Raw genomic sequence first — 18,810 nt, forward strand, 5'->3', positions numbered from 1 at the left:
AAGGAACAGCGATTCAACATCATAACACTCAAAGTTTAGAGCAAGATCATCTCTATGTTTGAATTGATATTCATTGTGCAGGTATATAGATACACCTCCACCAGATCTTGCCATTCTACAATGGTGTATAGTGTTATAATTTGGGATGTCAAAAAGAGATGTCAACCCATCAGTCAACCAAGTTTCAGATAATGCTAAGACTGTAAATTCATGATTTAACAAAGACAAAAAATGATTAAGTGTCTCATAATTCTTTGAGAAACTACGGATGTTTAAATGAAAAGTAGAAAATAGCTTTGGTTGGGGCTTTGGAATATCAAGTAGTAGACTATGAAATTGATCAATACTAAAGTAGTCACAGGATAGTGACTCAGGAGTTAAAGAGCTAAATAAATTTGAATCAGGATCAAGAGACCCCATAAATTTAGAGTCGCTACGTAGGCTCAAATTAAAGGGATTAAAATGCAGAAGATTTGAGTCAGTTGTTAACCTAAACTTGCATTTTATATCCTCAACCAAGCCATCATCATCAATATCATGATATGGGAATATGGAGACACACTCAGAACAAGTCCAAGAGCTCCATTTATTCATTTCATATTCATTTATAGGTGAGCATGTCAGATGGTAAACCTTTGTACAGCAAGTACAACAAACAGTTGGGTTAGAGAGGATATCATGGCAGTGACGACAGTGAGAGCTGTAATTCATGAAAGGGTATAGTGATTAGTGAATTAAAACCCGTAAATGTATTCCCTTACTCAAACTTTTTCAGTTCATCCAGGTTCCGAACTATATACATGGTACTATTGTTTGTGTCCAGTGTCATTGCGCTGTGGCAGCCTACTCAACCACAAATATATATGACACAAAAAATAGTACCTTGTGACAGAGGGGTCGAAGTTGAACGATACCTGCACTATATGGTAGAAATAGGTCAACAATACAAATGACGCTATTTTTTTAAATTCATTTATTTTTAATGAGCGGCCCCCACCAAATATACTAATCTACCGGAAGTACTTAATATTCATCAGTACCGGACCATAACCGGACCAGAACTCTTTCTCTTCAATTAACACCTTTGCAACCACTACATTCATGGCAAGTATTTCCTACAGCTTTAAGTCTAAAAATCTGAACTAACCCTTTAAGTACAGTACTTAAGTAAATGTACTTTCCACCACTGCTCTTCAGTAATAGAGGTCAACTACAGATTCAGACATTATGATATGATCTGTTCGGTGTTGAACTTATATAGAGTAGGATTTGCTCATAGAGCTGAATTGTTCTTTTAGCGTAATGGATTGAGTCTGCTTATTCACCCTACTTCCAATAATGAACAGAACATGAATAGAGATCAGTGGTTCTCAACCTGTGGGTCGGGAGGGGGGGGGGGGGGGGGGGGAGTGTCCCCAGATAACAGTGAAGTGACCCCAGATAACAGTGAAGTGACAATATAAGGTAGCCTGGCTCCAGCCCCTGAATCGATATAGCCTCGCATTCAGGGTCTGGTGACGCTGTCAAAGGCGGGGTTTTCCCGAGTGAAAATCTACCCGGCCCAATCGGGATCGGGATAATACAGTATGGAACAATCCGTGGCCAAAGAGAGTCCCCCTTTTGGCCACGCCCCCATCTCAGAAAACGCTGCACTGGGAGGGCTTTCAGACTGTATAATGGAGTGAAACGAAATGAAAATTCAGGCTGAGTGTCAGGCTAAATTTAAAGAGGTGATGCCATGGTTTTGCACTTTTTCTGTTTTTCATGTGTCTATGTGGTTGATAGAACTTCATTAAGCCCCTGGTGGTGTTTTTATGGTGTTTTATGTCTTCTCTGACTATTTTGAGTTTCTTCCTGGAGGCTGAAACCTTGAGGGTCAAACGTGCCAATAGAAAAACAGCGCTTTAATGACGCAGTAGAAATATACCCTCCCCCTCATTATCATAACACAACAGGTGTGGGCATGAGGAGGAGGAGGGACTAGCACAGGTGGGTGGTCTTGTAGGAGGAGGCGGAGGGACTGGTTCAGGTGGGAGGTGCTAAGGGGAGAACCAGGTATACTTAATGAACTGGAGGCGTGTCCACATGAAAACATAATTTTAACACTTGCTGTACACTATTTAGAAAAAAAAATCTTCCCCCTAGTATAATCATAATAATATCAAATAGAGGTGATACATAAAGATTCAGACATTATTGCGCTGAAAACAAGATGTTCTGTTCAGTGTTGAATTTAGATTTTGAGAAGATGAGTTTTGGTCAGAGCTGAACCAAATATTGTGGCAATCTTGATCTAAGGGATAAACCTCTCTCTCTCTCTCTCTCTCTAACCACCAGTCAACATGTGTTCGACAGATTCCCAACAGATTCAACATGTTTTCGATCATTGGCTGTCCTTTAAGCCAATGGGGATACTTTCCCATACTCTGAATTCCGGACTTTTACTAAAAGTAAAATATCTGAGTACTTTTTCCACCACTGAATGGCTGTAGATACACATTGCACACATGAATCAGGGAGACTGCCAGACCTATGATCACCAATGAGTCGTGTTCACTGGATGTGTTTGTCTGTACAACTTCACTGAGCACTGTTTGTTTAGTTTCTTGGCCAGTGCGTTTGACCTTGGATGACATGGTGGACAGTCTCATGGAAATACGAACAAAAACAAGGCTATGGTGAAACCCAGTAGACCTACATGTCTGGCCCGTCCATGTATGAGCAATGGACATGATTGAGGGTAATTTGTTCGCGGGGCATTCGGTGTAAGGTTAGATATTGTCACCTTCTTAAACTAATATATTAATATTAATAGGAAAATGATGTGAGATTAGACCACAGATATATGTCTAATTCCTAATCACAGCTACGTATGCTGACCTGCACAATAACCAGTGGTGGAAGAAGTGCTCAGATATTTTACTACCAATTTTATTATTTTACTAGTATCAATACTGCAATATAGAAATGCTCTGTTACAAGTAAAAGTCTGCATGGAATTCAAAATGTACTTGAGTAAAAGTACAAACGTATTGTCATCAAAATGTACCAAAAGTATAAGTACTCATGATGCAGAATGTCCCAATTCAAGTTTTCAAATGTATACAAATCTTTTTGAAAATAGCTGATCTACAAGCTTGTAGATCAGCTAGTATATAGGGCTGAAGTGGTTCATGTATGTTTTGTAATAATTATCAAAATCTACAAATACCTCAAAATTGTACAGTACTTGAGTACATGTTCTCGGTTACTTTTCACCACTGACAATAACTGACTCACCCGCTATAAGGTCAGTCAGTCAGTCAGACAGACCTGTCTGTCTGTCTGTCTGTCTGTCTGTCTGTCTGTCTGTCTGTCTGTCTGTCTGTCTGTCTGCATTAGGCAGGCCCCACCGGTCCAGCTGAAAATAGATGACAGATACAATACAAAGAATGTAATGAGTTAACACTATGGGCCCTATTTTCGCCGGTGCCTTACCCATTATCCCTAAACTCTGCATCGACACATTGTGAGCTTGTAGATTGGCAATTTGAACTATTCGATTTTTGGGGGGATTTGTTTAGGGATAATCATAATGGGTAAGGCACAGGCAAAAAGAGGACCCTATGAGACCTTACCCTCACAGACTGGGAGATCTCCATCCCATCCATTTTGCATGCAGCGCCGTGTATTGATTTTGCTGACCATTCGGTAACTAAAATGAATGCAAGTGAATAAAAAAGAACGTTAGGGCAACAGTTAAGGGACAACTTATGATATTTGCATAACAGTCCATATCTTTTAAAAAAATATATTTTTCTTCCTAATGTAGTCGTTATACCAATTGATTCCTCCCCACATGCATTTCTGTGTCACCACAGTTATAACCTACCAGTGAGGAGCAGGGGCGGACGCACGGTAGGCCAAGTAAGGCACGTGCCTTACCTCGAATACATTGTGCCTTCCCTCCGCCAGACGGCTTTTTGTGTATTTACTATGAATATCGCCCCCTATACTTAAGGCCGACAAACAACGTAATACGCATCCATTCTCTCTCTACGTCCTGAGTGTCTGGAGGATGTTGAGTCCTTTGAGCCAATGTGTATTCTCAGAATCCCCTTTTGAAATGTGTCTGTCTGTGTCCCTCATTCACAGAACCGGTTTTCTACGTCATGACATAAGCACACAATATAAACGCCACACACACAATGTCCGGGCCTCATTCTCTTGAGTCATCTACCACGTATCTGCCTGGCCTTACTCATAGAGAGATCCTGCGTCCGCCACTGGTGAGGAGCCCCCACAGGGAGGACGTATAGAGCCTTTGTCCTACTCCTCCCACCCCAGCCTGTAGTGCAGTATATACAGTGCAGTAACTATTATCACCCTCCTCCCCGCCAGGCTTCCCTGCCCCGAACACGGGCCAATTGTGTTCGTAAAGACGCTCGACAAAGCCGGATACCCCGCGGTGGATTCGAACCCACAACCTCCATGGTGGTGGGCACTGGTGGACAAAGTACTCGCATTTTCTACTTAAGTAAATGTATATATATATATATATATATATATATATATATATATATATATATATATATATATATATATATATATATATATATTAACTTAACTCTAATCTTTGCTGCAGGGGGGGGGGGTCCCTGGAACAAAATATGTTGAGATGGGGGTCCGCGGCCAAATACATAAACTGATGAGAACCACTGATATAGCAACATTCTTTTTCAATTAAAAAAAAAGAAAACTGTTATAATTTAGAAGACATTTTTAGAAACCCCAGAACAACCCCTGGACAACTGGATCTCCATATATGCCTAGATGTCGTAGGTGACGCGTGCGCCGACTTTGAAGTCGGTCAGTCGGACGGTTCTCAAGAGATACGTGAACTACAGGCGGACAGACGAACACACATTTATAGTAGGATGTGTTGCTCTGCCTTTCATTCAAACAAGACAAGTTAGAGCAACTTGTGCTGTTTAATGCAGTAGACAAAATACAAAATAAATCAAAAGTTTAAATGTGTCATCATACCCTGTTTGGCAGGTGTATTCAGCCACAAGGTTGAAGTCTGCAAACACTGCATCACCAGGGGAACCACATGACTGGCACACACCTGCAAACAAAGAGCATCTTCTCAATAAGAAGAGGCAGGTAAACTACAGATTCATTCATTCTTACATTATTATCTGTTCAATGTTGAATTTAGATTTTGAAAAGGTTAGTTTTGGTTGGAGCTGAATTAAATCATCTGCCAAGAACAACACAGTAACACTTGCTATGCTTCCCAATGTATTGTAAACATATTATGCATTATGAACCTGCTTCCAACACTGTATCATTATAGTTAAAGGGATATTCAACTTTCCCAAAAAAATTGGGTCATTTTATCGTCTACTCAGGCTTTTGTGAACCCCCCCCCCCCCCCAGGCTGTTTTTAAGTTGCTTGATTCAGTATTTAGATATTTGATATTCATTTTATCAGACACGCCCCCTTCCTATACAAACCCATTGTAACTTCAAACTCCATTTTAGCCATGTTAGATTCATCGAAAACACCCGTCCTTGGTTCTGGTGACTGATATTGTTCTTCTAATATGTGAGGAGACCGTGTTTTTTCAATTGCATTTTTTATTTATTTTTCATATATTTTTTTTTAAATGAAAACAATTAAATACAATAAAACAATTATATTTAAAATGTAAAGAAACATAGTTATCGAAAAAAACACGCCCCCCTAATGTATTAGGAGGGCACGATGAGTCACCAGAACCAAAGACGGGTGTTTTTGATTAATCTAATCGAGTTTGAAGTTATAATGGGTTTGTATAGGAAGGGGGCATGTCTGATAAAATAATATCACATTTCTAAATACTGAATGAAGCATCTTAAAAACTGTCTGGGGGGCTCACAAAAGCCTGAGTAAACGATAAAATGACCCAACATTTTTTTTAAAGTGAAATATCCCTTTAAAGGACCTAATAAATACCTGATTACTTCATAAGTGCTGGACACTCACTGACTTTCTCTTGATAAGGTTGAAAATAGGTGAAGTGTTCCTTCAAGAGTTTAAAGCAAGGAGTAGTTCACCCAAAAAAATGACTTATTGTCTATCAATTACACACCCCATGAAGCCTTGAATTCATGGGATTTTTTTGTTTTTGTCGCATTCCTGAGCCAGTGATTTGATTACCGGCTGAAAGATGCTAATGTATCTGGTAGGAGACTCAAAGGCGTCTCTTTGAGTCTCCTACCGGAAATACACCCGGTCATCAAATTATTGGCTCAGGAATGAGTCAAAAACAAAAAAATCTCCATGAATTCAAGGCTTCATGGGTTGTGTAATTGATAGAAAATAACTAAGTCATGTTTTGGGTGAACTACTCCTTTAACCAGTTGTGGAAAAAGTACTAAAATGTGTTACTTAAGTAGAAGTATCAATACTGCAATGTAAAAGTAATCTGTTACAACTAAAATAATAAAAAATGTACTTGATTAAAAGTACAAAAGTATTGGTCTCAAAATGTACTTAAAATGTACAAAATGTGAAAAAATGAAAATAGCAAATCTACAAGCTAACAACACGTCGTGATGCGACGCATTGTGAGCTTGTAGAAATAGCCTATAGGTATAGGGCTAAAGCGGTTAATGTATGTTTTAAAATGTAGTCATTTATATCTGCAAAGTAACTAGTAACTCAAGTTTTCAAATAATTGTAATGGAGTAACAGTACAACATTTGCCTCTGAGATGTAGTGGAGTAAAAGTAAATGTACTGAAAATTGGAAATATTCAAGTAAAGTAAAAAATACCTCAAATACAAATACCATACAAAATTGTACTTAGTACAGTACTTGAGTAAATGTACTTAGTTACTTCACATCACTGCCTTTAACAGACACTAGGCTTGTGTTCTCATTCAAAGAGGAGCACACAACTTAACATGTGAAGCAGTACATCATTATTCATAGTATTCTTTACACAAACCAGGGTTTCCGCTAGGCATTTTTTGGGCCGGCCACCATGGCCGGCAGGATTATTTTATTTTATATTTTACCGGCCAAATAATACATTTACCGGCCATATTATAATTAACGTCACATGCGTGTTTGCACTGCATACATGCACCAACCAACTGATCATTACACCTTGTTACGCTTGAGCTGCGCTTCTTTCAACTTTATCACAGATGCAATCTGTTCCTGTTTTTATAGATAACTAAATTACATGATCTAGTATATCATGCAGAGATGTCGCTTGCCAAAAATGAAATGAATGAAGTGGGCATGAGTGAACTGCTGCGCAACGAATACCAAAACTATGAAAACGCCCGCTCGCCCCAAAACACAGTCGCCCCGGAGAAAATCCGGCGGTATTCGCCTGGTGTTCCTAAACATATCAGTAAACTATGCCTAAACCTAACCTTATTCCTAATCTTAACCTCAGTAAAACTATGCTTAATCCTAAACCTATTTCTACCCTTATCCTCAGTAAAACAAATACAAGAATACAAGAACCGCTGGTCCGCCTGAAAAATGGGGGCGAGGGTGTTTTGGGGCGAGCTGCGCCAGAGCCTTTCCCTGCGCGACACCGTCGTCCAACTTTCACCACTTGATCCATTGCGGACAGACAGCCACTGTGCTTGCATAATATCCACAACCCACACGTGTTCAGGTCCCTTTTTATCGACAATTGGGTCCGGCTTGGTTCAGATTCTATCAGTGACACCTCGGAAAATCCCGGTTCTCTTTATCAACACCGGGCGAACCACCCTACTCAGCACTGATTAGGAGGGGACACGGCTGTGTCTCTCAGCTGTGTTGTGGCGTATCAAAAATAGCTGACATACAAGCTCACAACGCGACGCGTTGCGACGTACTGTGAGCTTGTAGCTCTGATATTTTCAACGTGCGACACCATCGTACAACGAATAGGCTATTCTATAACTGCAGCGCACAGCAGCAGAGCAGGCTGTCGTAATTAAACCACACAGTCAGATCATGAAAAAAAACTTGATTGATTGAAAATGATTATGATTGTATTGGTTGTAGCCAACTACTTTATCCAAATAATAATATTGATAATAGGCTTAAATGACAAAATAGCCTAATAACAGCATTTTCCCAACCGGCCACGGTGGCCGGTGGTGTTTATAATTACCGGCCAATTAAACATTTTACCGGTCAATGGCCGGTAAATACCCGCCAACGGAATCCCTGACGCAAACTGTAGTAGAATTGGTGGAAACTTAAGTTCACATTTAGAGCCTTGAGGTACCCATCTCACCCCCTCTTCATTCAAACACATTTAACCCATTGAGACCTGAAGCCGATTCTACATGTCTCCTAAATCTCAACTTTTCTGAAAAACGTATGTTTCTATATCAGTGGTGTTCAATCTTTTTCATGTCAAGGACCCCCAAAATGATATGTATTTGGCCGCGGACCCCCATCAAAATATGTTGCTCCAGGGCCCCCCAGAAGCAAATATTTGAGTTAAAAGAATTCGCTTTAAAAATATATATATTCAGAAGATTTGCACACATTTTCACGAATTTTCAAAAATAGCAGATCTACAAGCTCGTAGCGCGGCACTCGGTGCCGCGCTACGAGCTTGTAGATCTGCTATTTTTGAATAGCCCAAAGTGTAAAATAATGCTTTTTAGCTCAAATCTAAAAATGACACAGTTCCAGGTCTTAATCAAGCCCTGCACATAGCCGACATGACAAGGCACTACTCTGACTTGTGACCCAAGAGGATACGAGTGCTTCAGACCAGTTATGTCGAAACTCCTGCGATCATAATGATCGCCGGGTACAAACGATCTAAGATGACACTCTGAACAATAAAAAAAGAGAATCATACATTTTTATTGTGTACCAATTTTACACCTTCAAAAACAAACAAATCGTCACTGCCGGGCAGAAAACGTTTATCTCCATCTTTATGTTTGTTTGCTTTTTCTTTCTTAAATGGATGGCCTATACTTCACCATATGACAATGTCGTGCAAAAGTAGACGATCTTGTAGATCGGCTATTTTGTTGAAAGATTTTGAACTTTTTGTCCAATATGCACAAAATATCAATGCCAGGTGAAAGTGTTTAAGTGTGTCTGTGGAAGAGTTTGTGAATAAATAATAACATTTGATCATTTGGTATACAGGTTCTTTTTTATTTTTTTTACTTTTCCTAAAAAGTAACAGGTTTCCACCCGACAGTGACGACATATTGCACACAGACAAGTTAAAATAAAAGATAAACAGAATGGTCCTACCTTGAGCTCTCACTAAGTTGCCAGTTTGCATCCATACAAGTATGAAAAGCAGCACGCTGTATGGTTTCATGTTTTTCTGCATTAAACACCAATGAAAACAATTGTTCAGTGAGTGACAGCGGTGTGTTGTAGAGCCTCCAGCACACACAGTGAATAGATGGAACACACATCACCTTATATGACACTTATGATGATTGAGAAACATCATGACGTCAGCACTTTGGACTGGCTATGACAGGGATTCTCAACCAGGAGTTCATGAACCCCTGGTTGTACTTTGTACTGCAGGGGGTTCACACAATTGCGAGGAAAATACTGAGTTTATATTTCTGTACAAAAAGGTGGTTGTAATGACTTATAATTGAACTAACAGTGTGAGACTGAGTCTAAAGTGAGACAGAAAGTTATAACATGTTTGCTACATGTGTAGCCTACCTTTAAAAAATATAATAACTGCAATTCAAATAATTTACAATTCAGGCATTTAGCAGATCTATGCTCTTATCCAGGGTGACTTACAATAAGGAAGGTACACTAATCAAATGCAGAGAGACAGTGTAGTGCCTCAAGAAACTAGGATCACAGACAGAGGCGTAAAGTAACTAAGTACATTTACTCAAGTACTGCACTTTTTGTACTCAAGTACAATCTTTTGGTATTTTTACGTTACTGGAGTATTTCCAATTTTAAATCATTTCACTTCTACTCCACTTCATCTCAGAGGCAAATATTGTACTCCACTACAATTATTTGAAAACTTTAGCTACTAGCACTTTGCATATATACATTATTATAAAACATACATTAACCACGTCAGCCCTATTCCATACTATTTGAAAATAGCCAATCTACAAGCTCACAACTTGTGAGTTTGTAGATCTGCTATTTTCAAACATTTTAGTACTTTACTTTTGGTACTTTAAGTATATGTCGATGCCAATACTTTTGTACTTTTACTCAAGTAACATTTTGAACACAGGCCTACAGAGTATTTTTATATTGTGGATTCGTCTTGCCATGCACCTGGAGTTTTAACTAACATCAGTGAGAACTGCGTATTGTTGTGTATTCCGGAACCTACAATCTACGTTGCCTGAGCATTCCGGCGGTGTATGCTCGAAGTACATCAGATGGCTGTGAATTCTGGAAACTCCATACTACATTGCCTGAGACCACGGTGGATGGTTCTCAAAGTAAAACAGACACGGTCATCATGGATCCTTGAAGTGATAACAATTCAACTCCCTTTGGGTGTCAGACTGTAAACAAACCACTAAATATCATGAACTTTCTTCGCTGTCGAAGCGAGAAGAGATTTTTCATTACAGACGAACGGTCGCTTCGATCTAACTGTTTGTACCTGCCTCCTTTCTTTTCTATTTTGTGCCAAGTTAATGAAATACAAATAACCTATTTTAATACGTCGTTGTGTGTCCTTTTTTTATATATCTTTTGAAGGTCTCCCTTTATTGATTATTTGTAAGAGCCTGGTTTTCAATCGATAGGTTGGTTAATTATTGCATATCATTTTCCTAACTTATCACCTTGAGTATGTCAATGTTTTGAAGTACTTGGTACTCCTACGCCTCTGCAATTATTTGAAAGCTTGAAAACGAGTTACTTTGTGGATTTAGATTATTATTACAAACCATTAACCACTTAGGACATATTCTGTATACTTGGTCTACCTCCAGGGGTTCAAAATGGACCCTTACGGATCTGTAATTCCGGGAGTGAAATAATCACTGAGGCGTTTACAGAGTAGATTAAGGTTGAATGGTCTTTATTTATATTAGGTTAATAATGTATAACAAACACCACATTTTACAATGTCATTTGTGTAATTCAATGTATGTTTGCAAGAACTTCATTCAAACTCAGTATTTTGATAGGGTTCGCCTATAGTTTATGGCTGTGTAATAGGAGCAGTATAACCATGTTTCATCCTGTACTATGTTTTCCTTATCTTCTTTGTTTTCTACTCTGACGTTGCTATAAAAGGGTCTGCACCCTTATATCGGGGCACATTCTGTTGGTGAGACCATTTGCAAACGTATGGGAACGTTCAAATACATTGCTGAAAAACACTTCTCCGTTTGTGATACTTTTTTGGTGCCTTTTTACATTTTATATTTCAATACATTTTTTCCCACTTTTTATCATTAGTTGGGAAATGTAAATTGCACGCTGACAATGATTCTTTGAGGGGTTTCCGAATGACCCCTTACGGGTGTGTAAGTCTGAGAGTACACAAATGGGGTCCATTAGGCTCCATTTGTAAACTCTTATGGGGGTCCTTGAAGTTAGAAAGTTTGAGAACTACAGTGCTACACTAAATGGAACAGAGCCTTCATTAGTATCATTGGTAAGACCTGTGAAGGAAGTAAGGAAGAGGCCCAATGTATGCCTAATATGGCTGCTGTGTAGAGCCTATTGCAGTCACTAATGATCATGTGCTGTAATGTTTAGACAATAATAATAATAATAATAAAATGTATTTATAAAGCGCTTTTCAAAACATGGTTACAAAGTGCTTTACAGTGGCAGTCAAATACATTACACCAAGAACATATTTGTTGTTGACGGTGAGGCATTTCAGTTTAAAAACAGATGGTAGGATGAACCTCCAAGTTCATACAAGTTTATGTTTGAGTGACTAAACACACAGAGTATTCCTGTAAAGGTTTGTTTGTCTTTCTCCTCTCTCAGTCTGTGGCAATAATCAATTGAGAAAACACAACAGTTTGCACTTCACCATAAAGGTAGAGAAATCTTTCCCCTGTGAGGTCATCTGAAAACAGGTGAGGAGGTAGAGAGGGGGGGTGAAGGGGTGTGAGGAGGTATAGAGGGGGGTGTGAGGAGGTAGAGAGGGGTTAGCAGGGAATATCTGGAATCAGAATGACAACCAATCAGTATTTAGCAAGTTAGTATTAATAAAAAATGCCCTAATTGCTCCCAAAGGGGAAATTTGGTCTCAGCTCAAACCAGCTGATCGCTGGCCACAAGGGGCGTGGAGCAGTTAGGGGGTTAGGTGTCTTGCTCAAGGACACTTCGACCAGTCATATTGGACACATTGCTGGCCAGGCCTGGAATCGTATTCATTGCTTTAAGTTATGGCTAGTCACACTAAACTATTAGTGGTCCTTTACTTAGACTGGATGCCATTTTCTTTGAACATTCTTGTACTATTAAAGGTAGATTAATATTCATATGTTTAGGTGAAAACAAAAAGTGTTTTTGTTAAAAAGTTAAAGCTGAATATTCAGATTTTAATGAGTGTTTGTTCAATAACAAGGGTCTCCCAGTCTCTCCAGCTCTTTCATACACAGGAAATACATTTTCAGGTTGTTTGCAAATTTCATCAAATCAGGAGAGAGTACCCATTTATCAGCTTCTATTTTATAGTGTTCCAGCTGAAATTGTGTCTGCTCATTTATTTGTGTCGTCACTTCCAATTTCACGTGTTTATCCTGTATTGTGTATGAGTTCTCTCTCCTGATTGGATAAAATTGGTATTCCCACCTGCACATAGATTTTCTGTTTACTAAAGAGCTGATGACACATGGAGACCCCTGTTACTGAACAAACACTCTAGCAATGATTACTATCACAATATAAAGCTTTTTAACACTAAAAATCCCTTCTTTGTGTTTCAGAGGAGGGATTTGGACAGTTCAGAAACCTGCAATCCAATGAGGAGGCAGGTTTGGTACTTTCAAACTAGATTTATTTTTTATTTTATTTTTCATTTGTTATTGATGCGACAACAGTGGCTTCTATTTCAGCATTTTAACTTTCCAGGAAGACAAACGTCTGTAGTTTCTAATAGTTTGAAAAGGTTTCTGAACTGTCTACAGCCCACTAATGAGACAGGAGTGACTAGACATCTTAAAATGAGTGTTAGTGAGGACCAATATACAATGGTAAAGTTCCATTAACTGCCTTAAAAATAAACAGGTACCAGTGTTTGTTTTGCCTGTCGGCCAAGGAAGGCCAACCCACACTATCATACAGGATGCAGGTCCTCAACTGAAAGGTCCTTGACTTTATGTGACCATTTTATAATTTTACTATTGTATTTTTAACAGGCATTATTTAAAGGTATTTGTATTAGGGCAGCTTTGTGGAGACGTATACCACTTGCGCTTTAAGTACTAATTATAAAAGTATGGGCTAATTGGAGAATGTATATGCAAAGTGTCACACCGATTGGATGCTGCGTTCATGATTTGGGGCATTTTTGTACAAAATCTGCAGGAGTAGTAGCAAAAAGTGTGTTTTGACGAAAGGGTAAAATGGCGTTAAGTCCTGTCAGGCAAAAACTTTGACGGTATGACCGACACTTCAAGAGTTATAGGCCAGTTGGTGAAGCGGGCTGTTATAGCGCCACCATGAGACCGCATAGAACATTTGGGGGTAGAGGTTCTTCTCCCTCTACAACACCTACCATCAGCTCCCAGTAATTACCACACATCTTAGCTAGTTACTCATACACTGAGGTGATGATGCTCAGGATCAAAGCCAAAACCCTTGTGGTCCAAAGGCGGGTGCTCTGCCAAATCAGTTACCCAGACAGGTGCATCAACAAAGTATATTTCATGATAGTTTTAGTTTTTTGTGCGGTCAGCAGACAGTTTGCCTCTCCTCTGAATATTTTTACAATGAAACACACATTAGATGAGCTGAAGAAGAGAGGAACGGTAGTGGAAATTAAAGGATTCCGCATTCGCATTCCTAAGATAATAATTTGATTCCCGTCTCCTACCGGCTAATGTATCCGGTAGGAGACACAAAGTAGATTATTTGTGTCTCCTACCGGAAATACACACGCCCATCAAATTAAAATACGCCCAAAAAACTAAAATAAATCCATGAAATCAAGGCTTCATGGGGTGTGTAATTGATAGAAAATAAGTATTTTTTGGGGTGAACTCATCCTTTAACGTACGGTTACATCTCAGCCACTAAACTATCTCTGGGCACATGTACGCTAAGTCCACATATACATCACTATTGTAAATAAAAGATACAGCGATGTCTTTATCTGTCTCCATGCAGCTGGCCCCAGATGCTACAACCATACAGAAGGACAGAGACATACAGAGAGAATACAACCACAGTGGTTCAGCTCATGGAAATAGATGTGGACCATTCATATGAATATAGATGCAGAGATGGATGTGCAGGAAGCAGGTTAACATCTCTACCAGAGCTAGATACTTAGACCAACTATTATGTATGGGAGATCCAGATGTAAGGAGCACCAGTGTCCATCCTCTTTATATTAGCAGTAAATATAAAAAATAGCCACAAGCAGCAACAAAAGAGGTCCAAGCTCAATACATCAATATAACTTAATTACTTTTAGACAAGAAGTAGAAAATGTCAACTTATTCAAACTGTTCGCCTTTTTTTGTAGCATCCTTAAAGGGATTCACCCCCACAATGATTAGTCACCCCATGGACACTTGAATTCATGGATATTTTTTAGTTTTTGTCGCATTCCTAAGCCAATAATTTGATGACCGGCAGGGGTTCGGGTAGGAGACACAAAGAGTCTCCTTTGTGTCTCCGACCGGAACCTCTGCCTACTGGTCGGCTTATCAAATTATTGGATTAGGAATGTGACAAAAACTATCCATGTATTCAAGTCTCCATGGGGTGACTAACCGATAGAAAATAAGTATTTTGGAGGAATATTACCACATAACTCTGGGAGCTTCCACACAATGTCTCACTGATGGCACACACCAAGTTTGGGGGAAAAGATATAGCTCCTTAAGTCCTTGAGAATGTTTGATTTTTAGAATTGGAAAGAGCAGAATATGTGTCAGGGGGACATGCAGACTTTGATGAAGACTCACTAGGTTTACTCATTCAAAGATAAGCTGGATCTGCGTGCGTGTGTGTGTGTGTGTGTGTGTGTGTGTGTGTGTGTGTGTGTGTGTGTGTGTGTGTGTGTGTGTGTGTGTGTGTGTGTGTGTGTGTGTGTGTGTGTGTGTGTGTGTGTGCATGCTCTTACTCTGACATACTGGGACAGCACCATCCAATCCATTCAGCATGCATCGGCGTTTACTGGACCCACTGGCCACTTGGTAGCTAATATGAATGTGAATGAATACAACATGTCAACGGTTATATGTCTTCAATATAACAAGCCAAAGGAAATATATATTACATGGCATGCTGTTTAATTCAGTGGACAAAAGACTAAATAAGTGTTCATAAAGAGATGTAGAAACAATATAGTTAATGTGTCATCATACCCTGTTTGACATGTGTACTGAACTTCTGACTCCTTTTGTAAGATGGAATTCAGCAAACTGAACATCACCAGGGCGACCACATGATATTACTGTAAACAAAAGGTATGAGTGAGAGCAGGTGAAGACAATGAAGTATTATTACATTTTTTTTGTTGTATATTTAAAACAAAGACTTTGGTTTTGTTAGGATTTAAAGTTCATACTGGAGCCACAAACCACCATGAAACAAAGGTTGCAATCAAATATCCAGTTTATTTAGCCGGATAATGATGAATAGGGTTGACATTGGGTTTCATGATGATGCCATGGTTCTAAACAAAGAAACAAATTATAATATCATGCCAGATAAAATATCAAACATAATTAAAGCTGCAAGCAGCGATGAACTGGCCCTCAACGTTCTGTCCAAGATACAAGCCTTTAAGGCTACATAGCTTAAGCAATTAAAGCCTTTAAAATGAACCGAAACCTAAAAAAGGAAAATAAAAAGCAGGAAAAAATATAGAAAAAATGAACATCGAAAACAATGTTTTAAAAAAATCTAATAAAAAGATGTATATAGAAATAATTACACAAATGGTTTCAAGTGCTTGTTTCACCCACTTGCGGTGGTCTGAGGCAAAGATGGAACATAATATATTTGTTCGCAGACCCCCACTTGCGAAGTTTTGGAGCATTTTGGGCACTTTTTAAAACTGGTGTGAACAGATCCACTTCCGGGTTGCACCATTGAGCTCCATACCCTTCAGAGACTGTGTGGGTGGAAAAAAAGTTTGGAAAAACAAAAGTTTGGAAAAAAAATATTTCGAAGAAGAAAATAAAATTTGAGAAAAAAAATGAAAAGAAAAAAGTTCTGGGAAAAAAAAGTTCAGATTTTTTTTGGGGGAAAAAACACTTAGGGAACAAAAATCGAAAAAAAAAGTCCACCCATAAATTTTGGACTCGGTAGCATGCTGCCATCTGGAGTTATAGCTGTTTAAAGGCCGGCCAATAGGAAGACAGAGGGGGCGGAGCTTCAGAAATTACAGCTCGTCCCTATTGGTGGTCTTAGTAAGTTTGACGCTTTGTCACGGTCACGCCGTTTTACGAAAACTCAAAAAACGTCGTTTTGTTCAGGAGAGCTAAACCAGCAGAATTTAATATGGGGTTAACATGACACCCGACTTAATATTTTGAGGGCGAAAATAACCGCAAATAACCACAAAAAAAATCGTAAATATCCGCCAGTAACCGCAAAGAAAGATCGCATTTCTCCCAGACGGCTCTGATGGTGATACTGCTCCTGTAGCTGTTTCACACGGTAGGCTATGTGTGTTCTGACAGTCCTAGATTGTCTGCAGTGAATGCACCATTGATAACATGCCTTGCTGCTGGCTGGTTGATAGGGGACATTTCAAAAGATACGGTCGCTCCATTCAATTGCACTGTTATCTTGTCTTACTGTGCAAAGTAAGATGGTTTCAGGCTGGGTTGGGAGGCCCAAGAACTGGACAGCTTCAGGCAGGAGAATGGACCGGTCGGCACCATCAGCAAGGACTGCATGAGTTCTGAGGGTTCTCTCCCCACGGCGGAGACATACATTGAGAACTTTCAACATGACTTTATGGGAACGGTTGGGTTTGTCCATGTAAAGGAGCTCTGAGGGGGAGGATGTTAACACCACTCTGGCTGATGTGTTAACATTAACATCATGGAGAATAGTCAGGTGAATCTCCTTACAAATGTTACATGGCCTCTTCAGGGTGCATTTGTACATTTTATGCAGTCATTTCCTGCATCTCTCTTTGATCCATTTCAGAATGTCATTTTTGGAAAGTTTCTTGAATTATGTACATGCAGTGGTGGAAAGTAACATACATTTACTCAAGTACTGTACTTAAGATTAAGTACATTTACTCAAGTACTGTACTTAAGTAACATTTTTAGGTATTTGTATTTAACCTGAGTATTTCCAATTTCCAATACTTTTACTTCTACTCCACTACATCTCAGAGGCATATATTGTACTTTTACTCCACAAAAATTATTTGAAAAATGTAGTTACTAGTTACTTTTCAGATATAAATGATGATATAATGAAACATACATTAAACCACGTTAGCCCTATTTTATACCTAGGCTATTTGAAAATAGCCGATCTACAAGCTCACAACGCGTCGCATCGCGACGCGTTGTGAGCTTGTAGATCGGCTATTTTCAAATATTTAGTACTTTTACTTTTGGTACTTTAAGTACATTTTGATGCCAATACCTTTGTACTTTTACTCAAGTACATTTTTTATTTGGGATTTTTGCTTGTAACAGAGTATTTTTATATTGCAGTATTGGTACTTTTACTTAAGTAAAGAATTTGAGTACTTTTTCCACCACTGTGTACATGAACCAAGGAAGTGGTCTCTGACATTACAGTGGGGACAGTAAGGTTTTAGGCTTAGCGTATACCTTCTCTTGGGGGTTGCGACTCTTGTCGCGTTATCCATCTCCGATGATGTTGACATGTAGACAGAAGAGACCTGTTTGGAGGGCTGGCGTTCCTTTACAGCTCTTGGTCTTTCCTGCTTGTGGTGGAGAAAAAGGGGAGCGATGAATTGAGCGCCGCACGTATACTGCTGCTACGGTAATAATTACCTTCCTTCCTGTGAGACAGCGTTTAAGTCATTGTTCTCTTCATAAGAAAAGCTCACCTCTCATGGAGGGGTCGAAAGGAGGACTTCAGGGACTGTGTCGGAGGCGAATCAGTTCTTACACCGTTGGTCTAAAAATGAAAGACAAATAGTAGGCAATTCATTAATTAGCTCTTTTTTTAAAACTGTTGTCTAGATTAAATATAGTTTGTGTGTGTGTGTGTGTGTGTGTGTGTGTGTGCGTGCGTGCGTGCGTGCGTGCGTGCGTGCGTGTTTGCTTGCGCACAAGCACGTTGCTGCTTAGCTGTCCAATATAGACTCGGGTCTAACAAGTTCAGACTTCTATTATGGTCTAAAGTGAAAAGCAAAAGTGTTTCTTTCAGCAGTGGAGACAGAATCAGAAGAGAGTTCATAATCCTCACCTCTGTGCTTAGGACTGTGGAGGTTCTTCTCGAAAGCCCTGAGTCCGACACGGTCCCGACTTGAGAGACTATCAAACATGTTTGATATGATCGGAACAGAATCTGAGCCTCATGTCGCTCTAAACACCACCTTACATCAGACGATCGAGTAACGACTGAATAGCTAAAAGTACTCAATGAAGTAAAACATAATAACCAAGTTCATGATTAAGTACTTCATCACACTTATAAGT

General features: G+C 39.3%; 1 protein-coding gene across 1 annotated transcript in view; it reads right to left on the reverse strand.

Annotated features, from left to right (window-relative positions):
- The window catches only part of LOC311039176 (serine protease 27-like), a gene marked incomplete at both ends in the record, with an annotated part of 43,331 nt that extends 29,592 nt beyond the window's left edge, over positions 1-13,739 (reverse strand). The window contains 2 exons of the mRNA XM_084048844.1: positions 12,021-12,152; positions 13,713-13,739. Of these exons, the coding sequence (XP_083904970.1) occupies positions 12,021-12,152; positions 13,713-13,739 (159 nt within the window). The remainder of the gene's footprint in view (positions 1-12,020; positions 12,153-13,712) is intronic.
- Between the last annotated feature and the right edge of the window lie 5,071 nt (positions 13,740-18,810).

This window comes from Gymnoscopelus microlampas (genome assembly GCF_963454915.1).
Source record: "Gymnoscopelus microlampas genome assembly, chromosome: 3".
Lineage (NCBI taxonomy): Eukaryota > Metazoa > Chordata > Actinopteri > Myctophiformes > Myctophidae > Gymnoscopelus > Gymnoscopelus microlampas.